Here is a 16,453-nt window from a genome sequence, read left to right as displayed (position 1 = left end):
CAAAAAATTTATATTTTATAAAACATGTTAAACATGATATGATATTGTTAAAGAAATAATCATTCATGACACTTGTTAAAGAACAATAAGGCAGACTTTATTCAGGGGACCACTATCATGGGATTTGATAGTAAGAGAGAGATCAGTTCAACTCTGAATACAAGGCAAATGGAGACTTAGAGCCAAGGAGTAAGATTGGGGTTAGTTGATGGAAAATTATTGAGAGGTAAGGTAATTCTTTGCTAAACTGACATAACAGGATTTTTGTTGAAGGCAGGCCAGAGTGATACGATATTAAGGCTAAGGAAAAAGGAATTTAACCAGATATTAAGGGTAGTGAATTTTACTAAATTGACTCAACAGGACTCTTGCTAAAACTCAACTAAATGGGCCAAGGACAGAGCATGGGTCAAGGACCAGAAAGAGGACTCAGAGGAGCCTGACTCAAGTTTGGTTAAAGGAGAGTCTTTGTCAACTAACAACCCCAGTAGGGTTTGGTGCAGAATCTCGAAATCAAACATTTAACATTAATACTTCCACAGTAAGACATGAATATTCACAAAAGTAGGTTAAGTTAAGATGATAACTAGTGTTACTTAGTTCAGAGAAGTTATGAAAATCCTCTCTGTTTTCAGGGCACTATGCTGTATAACCAAGGGTGCATTAGGCAGGTCACGGCACAAGCAGCTTGGCAGCTTGGTCTCACCCCTCTCTGACTCGATGCACTGAAATTAATTGCATAACCTTCTGCAGGCATTTGAGTTTGCAGTCCCTGTGTCCTTAACTATCTTAAATTCTTCTAAAAATATTGAGTAATTTCCTTATTTACCCCTTGTTTTCCTAGTAACTAACTCACTGAAAATGATTTATTTTTAAAATCTGGGATTTATCTTAACACAGGAACTTCTCTGCATATTAGCAGTGTTTTTCTCTCTCCTTAGATGAAGAGGAGGAAAGTGAAGAATCAAGTGAAGAAGAATCCAGCTTGGAGAGTGATGAGGATGAGTCTGGATCTGAAGATGAGGTTTTTGATGATTCTATCTGCCCAACAAGTAAGTTGGATAAAACTGTGCATTCTTTGTGATGTTTGACTATGGATGATAATACCAAAAAATCCTCTTTTTTGGTTTCTCAATTGTCTCATAATATTTAAGGAAAGGATATATATATCCTATTATATCATGTATAATAAACATGAAGTATAGTCTAATGAATACTTTTGGGCACTCTCTAGACAATTTACTTCCTATTTCTTGAGGCTGCTATTTATGAGTACCAAATTAAATAATCTGGAGACAATCTATAGTTGATTCAGTCATAAATTATACAGAAAGTTTCATTTTACCAAGAAACAGAAAATTTATGTATGTGTATGTACATGTGTATATGTAAAAATACGCATGTGTATTTTTATAAAACTCTCCCTTTTTGCCAAACCATTGAATTTTCTTATTTCAAACCTGTTTTTTAAGGGAAATTTTTATGTCTCCTGGAGATTCTTAGCAATTTTATATTCACTGTTTTCACTGGTGAAACCAGTCTGAAATATTCTTACAGTCTTAAGATTCTTATGTGAGTGAAAGTCACTCAGTCATGTCCAACTCTTTGCACCCCCATGGACTATACAGTCCATGGAGTTCTACAGGCCTGAATACTGGAGTGGGTAGCCTTTCCCTTCTCCAGGGGATCTTCCCAACCCTGGGATCACCCCAGGTCTCCTGCATTGCAGGTGGATTCTTTATCAGCTGAGCCACAAAGGAAGACCAAGAATACTGGAATAGGTAGCCTATCCCTTCTCTGGGGATCTTCCCAACCAAGGAATTGAACCGGGATCTCCTGCATTGCAGGCAAATTCTTTACCAACTGAGCTATCAGAGAAGCCTTAAAATTCTTATAGTCCAGACCAATATTTTTACAGTCTCAACAGAGGAATGATTCATAGGAAAAAACTATTTCTTCTTGATCTGAATTTATTTTCCTAGATATTTCAATAAATTATAAATCAAATTTTAATTTCAAATAAAGTTTAAATCATGTTTTGATTTTGAAAATAATTCTAAAATCATATTTGTGAGAGAAAGAGAGCTAGAAAATATTGTAATGCAGGATTAAGCTGCTTGAACAAAATCTCGTGGCTAGGTTAGTGGTAGCACTAGGGCTGGAACTAAGATTACTAGATTCCATTGTAGTGATCTATTATGTTTCCACATTCTTTATCCATGACTCCGTGGATAAATGTGGCTGTTAGTGTGGTAGGGTGAAAATTAATATAGAGATACTGTACTTGAATCCTGTTCTATCACATCTCAGTTATGTGATGTCTCTGAGACTTAATGATCGTCACCTGTAAAATGGGAACAATAGTTTTGACCTTGCAGGGCCTGTGGGGCTTGAATGAGCTAAGGTATATAAAGCACCCAGCACAAAGCCTGGCTCAGAGCATTGTTCAGAACATCAATACTAACATCATAGCCACTATCATGATTATTTTTTTTTAAATATTAGCTATGCTGGGTCTCAGTTGCAGCACTGGGGTCTTTGATCTTTGTTTCAGCACGCAGGATCTAGTTCCCTGACCAGGGATTGAACCCAAGCCCCATGAATTGGGAGCTCAGAGTCTTAGCCACTGAACTGGCAGGGAAGTCTCTATCATGATTATTAATACCATTAATAATTTCTACTTGGAACCCTAAGTGTAGTGAAACTTTACTGGAGTAGATGGACATTAATAATTCTGAAGCCCCAAAGTCCACACTTATAACTATATTCTCTAATGAATGGAGCTGCTTTTTTGTTTTGTCTGTCTTTTCAGATTGTGATATGGGTCTCTTTGAACTGGCCCTTCAACTTCGGGAGAAAAGGCTGGACATTGAAGAGGCTTTAGTTGAAGAAAAAAAAATGATCGATAACCTCAAAAAGGAACATGATACATTGTCCAAAAAAGTATGTTTTTCTGCCTTTTTCAGGTCTGTTTATCATCTCCCAACATGCTACACCTCCTTCTAGCCATAATACTGCCGTTTCATAGCAATGGCATAGGTTAGGACTTATTGTTAGAAGAGAGACATTTCCCATGTTGCATCCTTTTACAGATGTCTTTGAAGGCCATTGCCCCTTTGATGATTGGAACTTTTTCTAAATCATTGGCCCGCAAACTTTTTTGATTACATACTTCTGGAAGTAAAAAAAAAACAAAAAATTGTGGAACATATATTCCCACAATAAATGTGTATTTATTTAGAAATTATACCTATAAACTATTGTATTAATTATATTTAATGTATTATGAAACATTTGCAAAAACAGAAAATAAAAAGAATAAGATAAAAATAAATAGATATGGAAACTCCATTTTCTTTCTGGACCCCAGTAGATCACTTTGACATTCTGAGGGGTATGCATTCCTTTGGGAGGCCACTAAGCTAAACTTCTGGTACTGTTATATTGATTTTTTTCTCCCATATCTTCTCAGTTTCCCTCTTAGGTACTCTTTCCTAGAGCAGCATCACTTGTCTCATATTCAGAAATGTTTTTGGTAGGCTGCTTCTCCTCTTGCAGAAAGGAAATGATTTGGAAAACTTTCAAGTATTTTAGGAGATGAGGCATGTACTTTAGAAATACTGTAGTTGGTAATTTCATTACCATAAAGGGCTTTCTTCGGTAATTTATTGAGATCCTTATGACCAAATGAGATTTGAACTATCTTTACAGAGACACTACTGGCTGAGAGATGATTTTCCAGCAGAAAATAAAAGGGAGATGGCAACACGTCCTCTGCATTTTCATCCACAAAATCTCTACAACTCTGGGGTCATAGGGACAATTAAAAAAGTGGTGTAGCTCATGATTTAACAGAAAGAGAATAATACACACTTCTGGGTGGCAGTCTGGGATTATCTGTTTAATCCAGCCCAACAAGGCAGATAAAGCTCATATTTTTCTTCCTCCCCAAATGGCTTCATTTATCACCTTGGTTATATATTCACCAAATCTTGTCAACATTTCGCACTTGGGGCTTTCTACAGGTAAAAATTGTGGCAACTAATCTGAATGCAGCAGAGGAGGCCCTGGAGGCTTATCAACGTGAGAAGCAGCAGCGGCTGAATGAACTGCTGGTTGTGATCCCGTTGAAGCTCCACCAGGTGATGGGGTTGGAGGTTGCCCCACCCTCTCTAAGCAGAAGAGCCGTCACCCTCAGACTTTTCCAGAGACAGATTCATGGGACACTGGTGGGGAGAAGGGCAGTCCTTGTCTGAGACGTCTACCTGCAGAATGACACCCCAACATTTCTTACCCCTTCTGAGATTGTGATAAAAACATAATATCAAAACACGTATATTTCCTGGTGGTTGTTATGACTTTGAAAGTTGAATCACTTCAAGTCTGAAGCAATGAGGAGCCTATGACTTAAAGGAATGGCTTGGAGGTTGAAATCTTCTTGTCTCTTGGACACATGGCACTTTTCACACCTTCTTTAAATAGATGTGGACTAATGGTGGAAGAATTATCTTTCCTTATTCTTTACTTGTTAATGAGCGAGGTTAAGATAAAAGGAAAATACTTTTTCCCCTTTTCTTTGTTCATCTCTATATCCCACTTGAATTACTACTTACGTTAAAATGCAGAGATCATATCAGCAAAGGCCCCTTGTAATGCATTTTGTCAGGTAAAGAGAGAGAGCTGTTTCTGAGAAGAAAAACCAAGGAGGATCAGCCTTACATTTATCTTGTTCAACCTGACCCAAACTGGATTAACTGTGTGTAGCAGTTTGCCAAATATTCCAGCTCTGAAATGTCTGTTCCATTCTTAGGCAGTAGATATCCAGCGTGGTCATTTTGGAAAGATTTGCTGTCCCAGAGGGATGTAATGTGACTTCTTTTTGAAAGCAGCTTCCTGCTTTTACCTTCCTCAGTGGTGAGAGTTAGGAGACCAAAGGTCATGACCTAACAAGGGACAGAAAAAGAAGCACACCCCTTTATATGACTTTATATTTACTTTGGTTTTTGTCTATTTTGATACCAGTTTTGTCATGCTTTTGTAGATAGAGTATGTGCTATTTGGAGAACTACCGAGTGATCTTTCTGGAACTTTAGTCTTTTCCAACCACTCCTTGGGACGACTGCAAGAACGAATTGTCCAGCTCCATGAGGAAAATTCCAAGCAGCAAAGACTTAACAAAGAATGCCGGGAGAGGCGTAAGCAGCTCATCCGAGAAAAGAGAGAGATGGCCAAAACGATACAGAGTGAGTAGTAAGCCCATGGCTTACCTAGTAATATTTATTGGTTACAGAGGGAACTGTCAAATGGTCATCTCCAGCTCTGAAAACAGTAGGTCATCACAGATCCAAACCGCTGAGCAGAAATAACGCCTTCCCCTCTTTCTACTTTCTCTCCTGATGCTATCAAAAAGTTACTCTCCTATTTTAAAAATTATAAATCTTTTGTCACAGAAACAATTTCTCACAATATTTAAAGTTTTTATGTTTAATAAAATGTAGAAAATATAAAAAATACCCACTACCAAGCTTAAGAAATAAAGCACTGAAGATATAATTGATGGCCTTTCTCTTTCTAGTATCATTCTGCTCTCTCCTTCCCCAGGATCAACCATGAGGCAGGTACACACACATATAGATGTATTCACACACACTATATGAAGTGTCTTTGCATGTTTTTGCTATAATTTGCAACTCACTTTATTAACCCATTTTTTTAGAGTAATCTGTAATGCTACAGATAATTAACCATTTTGACTGCTACTACAGTATACCATTGGACTATAAGAGTTTTTCTTTGGCCTCCTGTTGATGGACATTTAGGGTATTGTAATTTTTCATGATTACAGACAATGTTTCAGTGAACCTTCTTGTACATGTCTCCCTGTGCATGTGTGGGAGGTGAGTCCCCAGGACTGGGGACTGTGGGTGAGATGGGGGTGCGTGTGTATTTTCTGCTCGCCTGGGTATTGTCAAGTTGTCCTCCAAAATGGTTGCACTGTTTTCTGTTCCTACTGTTTCCCTCACCACCGAGAGGGTGAGAATTGCCTAGGTTCCATAGTCTCATCAACACTTAGTAATGTTAGACTTTCATGTTTCTGTCAACCTGGTATTTGTTAAAATTGTATTTCACTGTGCTTTTTGTTTCCCTAGTTCCTTGAGGTTGAATGTCTTCACATACATTTATTTGCCATTTATTTGTATTCTCATATGAAACTTGCCTGCTATACACCTTGCCCAGTATTTTACTTCTGTTTTTTATTTTTCTTGTTGATTGTAGGGAGTTTATTCTTTTTTTTTTTCTATATTCTGTCTTTATCTATTACATGTATTTTGAATCTTTTCTAGTATGTATCTTGCCTTTTTATTTGGTGTATCTTTTGGGATAAAAAATCTTAATATAATTAATTTATCAGTCTGTTTATAGTTTGCACGTTGTGTATATATGTATGTCTTAAATCCTTTCCTATTTTGAGATCATATTTTTCTATTGTTTCTTCTGTTAGTAGTGTTCCTTACTTTTATATTCTTGGTTCACCTGGAATTGAGGTAAATAGTGTAAGATGTATGGAGTAAAGACATGAAACATAGATGTAAGTGATGAAGTATTCCAACTTTAATAACAATAAAATTATGAGTGGTAGAATAGCATGCCCCAGAACTGTACACTTTTTTTTTGGCATGTGGAATCTTAGTTCCCCGACCAGGGTTCAAACCATGCATTGGGAGCATGGAATCATGTAACTACTGGACAGCAAGGGAAGCCCCAGAAGTGTACACTTTTAAGAGATTAAAATAGTACATTTTATTATGTGAATTTTGCCAAAATTAAATATTTTTTTAAAGGAAAATTTGGAAAGTAAAAAAGGAAAAATATGGTTGTCAGTCAGTCCCAGTTGCTTGAATTTGTAGAAGTCAGTCTTCAGTGAGGTGGTGGTTCTGCTCTCATGGGTGGCTGGATTATAAAATTTTAAAATACGTGTTAGGACTCTATGCTTGAATAACACTTATTTGAGACACAGAGTTTTTTCAGGTGTAAACCTTGAGGCCCCAGTGTTTCTCTCGTACTTCACATTCCTTTGACTTCTGTAGCCTGTGAATGTTGTTTATATTTGGAAATACTATTTGTCAAACCAAGGGAACAAACTAGTATGAAAATGAAGAAAGAAACTTGTTTTCATTTGGGTAACCTCTCAGTTTGGGAAAATGTGTGAAGATGAAATGAAGTATTCATATTTTTGGAATGTTAGTTGAAATTTAAAAAAAAGTTCTGTGTAGTAGAAGTTTTATTCAGTGGTTTTCAGTTCTTCTCCCATCCCTGGTTTGTTTTCTGAAAGCAAGTTGTGGGTCTGGTTAAAGACTGATCTTCTAATTCTGAAGGTGAAACTAGGAGTGGGTTCATTTCCTATAACTCAGAGAACAAAGGCTTAACAGTGACGAGAAACACCATAGTCACTAGTCACTCACTGGTGCCTTCCTCCATCCCAGACCCAATGGGGAAGAAGAGGAGAGTTTAGAACATGAGATGGGAAGTTAAGTTCTCTCCTTTTCAAGAAGAGCACAGCTTGCAGCTATGGGAAGGGGGACTGGGGAATGGGGGGTGTTCCAGAAGGCTTTATGTCCCCAGGGAATACTAGCTGTGAGAAAGGCAAAGACCAGAGTCCATGTCCTAGTCCATGAGGCTGCCTTGGGAGAGGGCACCCTGATATATGGGCTAGCTTGGGGCAGTCAATGTTCTTACTGAGGGGACCAAGCAGGCAGCCACAGGCTAGAGCAAATAATCCAATCATTATTTCATTTGCATCACTAATTATCATGGTCACCACATGATGCAAGTACATGGGGGTGCCACTCACATATAATAGAAATGAATAATCCTTCCTGGATTGTGCAAAATGGCGGTCATGCCAATTATGCCTTTATCATTCAGTCATGGTAACGATTATCCTGAATACACATTCCTGCCCAGTAACTGAGTTGCATCAACTTGTTATGTTAGGGCCTTCAGACTTCACTTAGGGGATTCTGGTCATAGAAAATTTTGTTGCAAGGTTATACTTTCTTAAAATCCCACAAATGGAATTTTCTCCAGGTTTTCCAGTGTTCCCATGTTGAGGAAAGACAATAAAAAGTAAAATGTTGCATGCTAGATGAAAAGAACTAAGAAAAAAAAATTAAAAGGAGTGGGAAACAGTGCTGATACCTGTAGGAGGCCAAGGAGGAGTTCTCTGTAAATGTGATATACTTGCTAAGACATGGTTCTCCCTAGTGGTTAGAGAACAAGTCACACTTGGTTACACCTTCAGAAATGAGTGTACTGGAAATGAGTCTACCTCCAATCTCACAGCTTGTTTTCAGAAAATGGGCTGTGTGGGACCAGCCACGTGGCTATATTGGGAAGAGAATTCCAGGTAGGGTAATTCCAGAGGATTCCTTATGAGAGTACCCAAGTGAGCCTGGAATGTTTGAGAAGTGAGAAGGTGTCTGGAGTAAATGAGAGAGGTGTGAGAGCTAACAGGGGCAGGGCAGGTAGGACCCTGTGAACCACTGCCAGGATTTGAGTGTTTTTACTTGGAGAAGGAAACTTCTATTCAGTACCTATTTTAGTCTTAGCACAAGATGTTACAGAGATCAGTAGTAAAAAATTAAAACCCGAAGGCTTTATAACCTGTTGGGGCCCATGAACAGTCTGAACAGGAGCAGACCAGAGTGTGTAAGTCACCTGGGAAAGGTGAGTCTGTTTCACATGGGAATTTGAAGCTGATGAAAAGCCAGTACAGCAATGTGCATTCTAAGTGAGGAAAGCAGTAGGTGCAGTGTCACAGAGGAAAACCCAATTGGTAACGTAAAGCCTTTTGCCATCATTTGCAAAAGCTGTTCCTTAGAATGGTATTGTTCATTTAATAATAGTGGAAGCTTCTGAACAGCCTGACAGTGATTGTCTTCTTTTAGAAATGGAAGAAACAGTCAGTCAACTAATGATTAGCAAGTTTGGCCGCGTGATCAATCTAGAAGCCCTTCAGACACTTTCTGTGAATACAACGCTTGAAGAACTAAAGATCAAAAAGCTTCGAAAGGAGCTATCGAACGTAAAGGAAATGAAAATGTGGGAGGTAAGGATGAGAGGGCAGGTGACCCTCTGGGCAGAGGTGAGAACTCCTGGTGAGCAGTCATGGGGTCCCTGCAGAGCATCTCTACATCTGTGCAGCTAGAGCATCTCACAGGCTCCTGTGAGCCCCACTGAGTTCCCCCGTGGTCTTAAGTCTGTCTCGGCTTCCTTATCATTCACTTAATTGGAGGTACTGGTCTATCTTGGGATGAAGCACCAGCACTGGAGTCTGGGGTCCAGGATTCATGTAAATATGAGGGCAGCATGGCATGAAGGAAGAGAGATTCCACTCTGAGGTCCGCATTAATGTATAAATGCTCTAAGTGTTAGACATGAACTGCTATACTCTGTGCCTGTTAAGTCACTTCAGTTGTGTCTGTCTGTTTGTGACCCCATGGACTGTAGCCCACCAGGCTTCTCTGTCCATGGCATTCTCCAGGCAAGAATACTGGAGTGTGTTGCCAAGCCATCCTACAGGGGATCTTCCCAACCCAGGGATCAAACTCTGTCTCTTATGTCTCCTGCATTGGCAGGTAGGTTCTTTACCACTAGTAGCACCTGGTAATGCGCCGAGGATCCTACTTATATAATTCTATATAGCTTTTGCCTGTTGTTTCCATTCTGGAAATTAGAAAAGCATCTCTAAGTAATAGATTTTATAACAGGGTATATACTATTTAGCTGGTAGGGTCTTAAATGTTAAATGCCTACACTGTTCCTGGAGCCATGAGATGAGGCAGTATTCCAGTTACATCCTGATTCAAAGAGAGGGACTTTTACAAAGATTTTATAAGCTCACCAATCACATGGCTTCTCTAGTTTTCTGACTTAACAGCAGATAGGGAAGGAGGAGAGGTTCCCAGTGGTATCTTTTCTTTTCTTATCTAAGATTTGTCACTGTACTGTGGAGAAACAAATTACTCCAGTGCTGGTGTCAGTGGGACTGGTTCCAATCAGGGTAGTGCTGGAGATAATATGTGCAATCTAAAATAATTTGTTGGAGTAATAGGGTAACAAAGGAAAGTCAATGGCAGATGTATGGCCATTGAAGCTGGCCACCTTGAGGACTCTGGGCCAACACTGGGGGTAAGTGATACAGGAAAGTTTCTGGTTAAACAATCATTCTCCCTTTTACTTAATGAACACTAGCACTCATTCAGCATATTAATATCCTTCTTCAGAAGTGGAGTGATATGTATCTCCATCTTATTTTTGCCCACTTTGATCCTATTTATTCTTTTTTTCTGTAATCACACCTGATGCACCTGCTTCTATTATTGACTTACTATATTTCCCCATGTGCATAGGCCTTCCCTAGTGGCTCAGATGGTAAAGAATCTGCCTGCAATGTGAGAGGACCTGGGTTCGATTCCTGAGTTGGGAAAATTTCCCTGGAGAAGGGAATGGCTACCCACTCTGGTATTCTTGCCTGGAGAAATCCCATGGACAGAGGAGCCTGGTAGGCTATAGTCCATGGGGTCACAACGAGTTGGACATGACTAAGCAACTAAGCAGCAGCAGTCACTGTACATGACAGGCAGTGAGTACAATAAGCATGGTCTTTAAATTCTACAAGGGCCAAGTCTAGTTTGTCAAGAAAAACTTCTGGGCTTCCCTGGTGGCTCAGACAGTAAAGAATCTGCCTGCAATGCCGCAGACCCAGGTTTGATCCCTGGGTAAGACAGATCCCCTGGATAAGGGAGTGACAGCCCACTCCAGTATTCTTGTCTGGAGATTTCCATGGACGGAGGAGCCTGGTGGGCTACGGTTCATCGGTTCATCGTGTTGCAAAGACACGGACACCACTGAGTTACTAACACTTTCACTTTCATGTGCATATCACTCCGTTTGCTTGAGGGTTTTGATCAAATCTGGACATTTGTTTTTGTTTCCTCTCTCATTCACTGAATCCATTTTACACCTTCCTGCCCTGGTAGGAAAAGATTGCTCAAGTTCGATGGGAATTGATGATGAAGACAAAAGAGCACACCAAAAAACTTCATCAGATGAATGATTTGTGTATTGAAAAGAAGCAGCTTGATTCGAGACTGAATACTCTACAGAACCAGCAGGTATGTTCCTTTTCTTTAGACCCTTTGTCAGAATTTGGGATGTTCTGTAAAGGGAGCTATTCATAAAAATACTAAGTGCTGGCTTTTAAACAAACCTTGATCTTGAATGGGTTTTGGCCCACCTGGGTCTCTGAGGGCACTGAGTTGATGCTGTTTACATTACAATGAGGGACTAGCTTCACTGTATGCCTATTGGGTGCTATGAATTCAAACAGAAAATACTGATTAAGGGATTTGCCTTGACCCTAGAGAGGTAAGGTTATTTAAGTGTAAATAACGATGTCAACATGCTCCCTGAATTTGGTGTCAAACATCCATTTTCAATATCAGGTATTTCCTTTGACCTAAAGTCTAAACCACGTTACTTATTAGCACACTTGTTACTTTTTATGGCTTTCAACTTGCTCTGATAGGTTTTTTGAGGCTAACATAGTAATAGTTAACACATAGTATGTTGTAGGTAATACTTATTTAATAATAAAGTTTCTATTTAAGCCTTGCTTTCTAGGAACCAAACACAGGTATGGCATATTCTAAACTGTATGCTATAATATTTTAATAGTTTCTGTAAAAATACTGTTTTCTCTTGGTTTTTACTTTTTAAGCTCCCAGGAAATGTTCTAAACCAGGGGTTTTCAAAGTGTTTCCGTGAAGAATGGCATGTGCATCCCCTGGGGAGCTTGTTAGGAATGTAGATTCTGGTTCCCCAGTCAGACATACAGAATCAGAAGCTCTTGGGAGTGGGCCTAGAATCTAGACAAGCCTTTCAGGGGACTCTGCTGCATGCTAGAGTTGAAGACTCACTGGTCTGAGCAAAAGTCCAAAAGAAAGAATGAATAAAAGGCTTTGGGAGGTTTACAACTAGAATTAGAGAAGACTAGAATCTGAATATCAAAGACCCTTTATCCACTAGACAGTTTTTGAGCTGAGAGTCAAGGCAGTGTTCAGGAAGGATGATGCCAAGACAGAACCTTCAGAGTTGGCCGTGAATACACATCTGTTGGCTTGATGTGTTTTTTTTTTTTTCCCCCAATTATTTTTATTAGTTGGAGGCTAATTCCTTTACAATATTGTAGTGGTTTTTGCCATACATTGACATGAATCAGCCATGGATTTACATGTGTTCCCCATCCTGAACCCCCCTCCCACCTCCCTCCCCATCCCATCCCTCTGGGTCATCCCAGTGCAACAACCCCGAACACTTGTCTCATGTATCCAACCTGGACTGGTGATCTGTTTCACACTTGATAATGTACATGTTTCAATGCTATTCTCTCAGATCATCCCACCCTCGCCTTCTCCCATAGAGTCCAAAAGTCTGTTCTATACATCTGTGTCTCTTTTTCTGTCTTGCATATAGGGTTATCGTTACCATCTTTCTAAATTCCATATATATGCGTTAGTATACTGTATTGGTGTTTATCTTTCTGGCTTACTTCACTCTGTATAATGGGCTCCAGTTTTATCCATCTCATTAGAACTGATTCAAATGTATTCTTTTTAATGGCTGAGTAATATTCCATTGTGTATATGTACCACAGCTTTCTTATCCATTCGTCTGCTGATGGGCATCTAGGTTGCTTCCATGTCCTGGCTATTATAAACAGTGCTGCGATGAACATTGGGGTACACTTGTCTCTCGAATCTGGTTTCCTCGCTGTGTATGCCCAGGAGTGGGATTGCTGTGTCATATGGCAGTTCTATTTCCAGGTTTTTAAGGAATCTCCACACTGTTCTCCATAGTGGCTGTACTAGTTTGCATTCCCACCAACAGTGTAAGAGGGTTCCCTTTTCTCCACACCCTCTCCAGCATTTATTGCTTATAGACTTTTGGATAGCAGCCATTCTGACTGGCGTGTAATGGTACCTCATTGAGGTTTTGATTTGCATTTCTCTGATAATGAGTGAGTTTGGAAGTTTACCTTCTTCTGCAATTTTCTGGAAGAGTTTGAGTAAGGTAGGTGTTAGCTCTTCTCTAAATTTTTGGTAAAATTCATCTGTGAAGCCATCTGATCTTGGACTTTTGTTTGCTAGAAGATTTCTGATTACAGTTTCGATTTCCATGCTTGTGATGGGTCTGTTAAGATCTTCTATTTCTTCCTGGTTCAGTTTTGGAAAGTTATACTTTTCTAAGAATTTGTCCATTTCTTCCAAATTGTCGATTTTATTGGCATAGAGCTGCTGGTAGTAGTCGCTTATGATCCTTTGTATTTCAGTGTTGTCTGTTGTGATCTCTCCATTTTCATTTCTAATTTTGTTAATTTGGTTCTTCTCTCTTTGTTTCTTAATGAGTCTTTCTAATGGTTTGTCAATTTTGTTTATCTTTTCAAAAAACCAGCTTTTAGCTTTCTTGATTTTTGCTATGGTCTCTTTTGTTTCTTTTGCATTTATTTCTGCCCTAATTTTAAAGATTTCTTTCCTTCTACTAACCCTGGGGTTTTAAATTTCTTCCTTCTCTACTTGCTTTAGGTGTAGAGTTAGGTTATTTATTTGACTTTTTTCTTGTTTTTTAACCTTTCCCTTAGCACTGCTTTTACAGTCTCCCATAGGTTTTGGGTTGTTCTGCTTTCATTTTCATTTGTTTCTATGCATATTTTGATTTCTTTTTTGATTTCTTCTATGATTTGTTGGTTATTCAGAAGCGTGTTATTTAGCCTCCATATGTTTGAATTTTTAATGGTTTTTTTTTTTCTGTAATTGAAATCTAATCTTAGTGCATTGTGGTCAGAAAAGATGACTGGAATGATTTCAGTTTTTTTGAATTTACCAAGGCTAGATTTATGGCCCAGGATGTGATCTATTCTGGAGAAGGTTCCATGTGCACTTGAGAAAAAGGTGAAATTGATTGTTTTGGGGTGAAATGTCCTATAGAAATCAATTAAGTCTAGCTGGTCCATTGTGTCATTTAAAGTTTGTGTTTCCTTGTTAATTTTCTGTTTAGTTGATCTATCCATAGGTGTGAGTGGGGTATTAAAGTCTCCCACTGTTATTGTGTTATTGTTGATTTCCCCTTTCATACTCGTTAGCATTTGCCTTACATGTTGCGGTGCTCCTATGTTGGGTGCATATATATTTATAACTGTTATATCTTCTTCTTGGATTGATCCTTTGATCTTTATGTAATGTCTTTCTTTGACTCTTTTCACAGCCTTTATTTGAAAGTCTATTTTATCTGATATGAGTATTGCGACTCCTGCTTTCTTTTGGTCTCTGTTTGCGTGAAATATTTTTTTCCAGCCCTTCATTTTCATTCTGTATGTGTCCCTTGTTTTGAGGTGGGTCTCTTGTAGACAGCATATATAGGGGTCTTGTTTTTGTATCCATTCAGCCAGTCTTTGTCTTTTGGTTGGGGCATTCAACCCACTTACATTTAAGGTGATTATTGATAGGTATGGTCCCGTTACCATTTACTTTGTTGTTTTGGGTTCATATTTATACAACTTTTCTGTGTTTCCTGTCTAGAGAAGATCCTTTAGCATTTGTTGAAGAGCTGATTTGGTGGTGCTGAATTCTCTCAGCTTTTGCTTGTCTGTAAAGCTTTTGAATTCTTCATATCTGAATGAGATCCTTGCTGGGTACAGTAATCTGGGTTGTAGGTTATTCTCTTTCATTAAGTATGTCCTGCCATTCCCTTCTGGCCTGAAGACTTTCTATTGATGGATCAGCTGTTATCCTTATGGGAATCCCTTTGTGTGTTATTTGTTGTTTCTCCCTTGCTGCTTTTAATATTTGTTTTTTGTGTTTGATCTTTTTTAATTTGATTAATATGTGTCTTGGGGTGTTTCACCTTGGGTTTATCCTGTTTGGGACTCTCTGGGTTTCTTGGACCTGTGTGACTGTTTCCTTCCCCTGAAAACTTTAGGGAAGTTTTCAGCTATTATCTCCTCGAGTATTTTCTCATGGCCTTTCTTTTTGTCTTCTTCTTCTGGGACTCCTATGATTTGAATGTTGGGGTGTTTCACATTGTCCCAGAGGTCCCTGAGGTTGTCCTCATTTCTTTTGATTCTTTTTTCTTTTTTCCTCTCTGCTTCATTTATTTCCACCATTTCATCTTCTACCTCACTTATCCTATCTTCTGTCTCCATTATTCTACTGTTAGTTCCCTCCAGAGTGTTTTTGAAATCATTTATTGCATTATTCATTTTTTAATTGACTCTTTTTTATTTCTTCTAGGTCCTTGTTAAACATTTCTTGCATCTTCTCAATCCTTGTCTCTGGGCTATTTATCTGTAACTCCATTTTGTTTTCAAGATTTTGGGTCATTTTTATTATCATTATTCTAAATTCTTTTTCAGGTAGATTCCCTATCTCCTCTTTTGTTTGGCTTGGTGGGCATTTTTTATGTTCCTTTACCTGCTGGGTATTTCTCTGCCTTTTCATCATGTTTATATTGCTGTGTTTGGAGGGGCCTTTCTGTATTCTTGTGGGCAGTGGTTCCTTTTTATTGTGGAGATTTCTCCCAGTGGGTGGGGTTGGACGATTGGCTTATCAAGGTTTCTTGGTTAGGGAAGCTTGTGTCGGTGTTCTGGTGCGTGGAACTGGATTTCTTCTCTGTGGAGTGCAATGAAGTGTCCAGTAGTGGGTTTGAAATGGGTCTATGTGTTAGGTGTGACTTTGGGCAGCCTGTATGTTGATGCTCAGGGCTATGTTCCTGCTTTGCTGGAGAATTTGCGTGGTATGTCTTGTTCTGTAACTTATTGGCTGTTGGGTGGTGGTTGGTTTCAGTGTAAGTATGGAGGCTTTTGGATAATCTCTTATTACTTAATGTTCCCTGTGGTCAGGAGTTTTCCAGTGTTCTCAGGTTTTGGGGTTAAGTCTCCTGATTCTGGATTTCAGTCTTATTCTTCCAGTAGCCTCAAGACTTCTCCAACTATACAGCACTGATAATAAAACTTCTAGGTTAATGGTGAAAAGATTCTCCCCCATGAGGGACATCCAGAGAGGTTCACAGAGTTACATGAAGAAGAGGAGAGGGAGGAGGGAGATAGAGATGAGCAGGAGGAGAAAAAGGGGGACTCAAGAGGAGAGAGACAGATCTATGCAGTACTCTGTTCCCTAAGTGTTCTCCGTAGCCCAGAACACCCACAGAGATTCACAGAATTGGACTGAGGAGAGAAGGGGGAGGGAGGAAATAGAGGTCATCTGGGGAAGAAAAAGGAGAGTCAAAAGGGGGAGAGAGTAATCATCACACTCCTGAGTAAAAATGGATACTGAATATTGGATTCTTAAAAGTCCAAAATTGATATCAAATACTGAAAAACAAAGAGTAAAAATCT

General features: G+C 39.1%; 1 protein-coding gene across 2 annotated transcripts in view; it reads left to right on the top strand.

The window, feature by feature from the left end:
- CFAP44 (cilia and flagella associated protein 44) overlaps positions 1 to 16,453 on the top strand; it is a 133,891-nt gene that overhangs the window by 111,728 nt on the left and 5,710 nt on the right. For both annotated transcript variants that reach the window (XM_065942581.1, XM_065942580.1), the window contains 6 exons: positions 942 to 1,052; positions 2,813 to 2,943; positions 4,026 to 4,142; positions 5,042 to 5,243; positions 8,949 to 9,109; positions 11,043 to 11,177. In XM_065942581.1, coding sequence (XP_065798653.1) covers positions 942 to 1,052; positions 2,813 to 2,943; positions 4,026 to 4,142; positions 5,042 to 5,243; positions 8,949 to 9,109; positions 11,043 to 11,177 — 857 coding nt within the window. The remainder of the gene's footprint in view (positions 1 to 941; positions 1,053 to 2,812; positions 2,944 to 4,025; positions 4,143 to 5,041; positions 5,244 to 8,948; positions 9,110 to 11,042; positions 11,178 to 16,453) is intronic.

The sequence above is a fragment of the Muntiacus reevesi genome, chromosome 8 (assembly GCF_963930625.1).
Source record: "Muntiacus reevesi chromosome 8, mMunRee1.1, whole genome shotgun sequence".
NCBI classification, from domain to species: Eukaryota; Metazoa; Chordata; class Mammalia; order Artiodactyla; family Cervidae; genus Muntiacus; species Muntiacus reevesi.
Note: the sequence above shows the minus strand (reverse complement) of the source record. Positions and strands in the feature narration are given on the sequence as shown.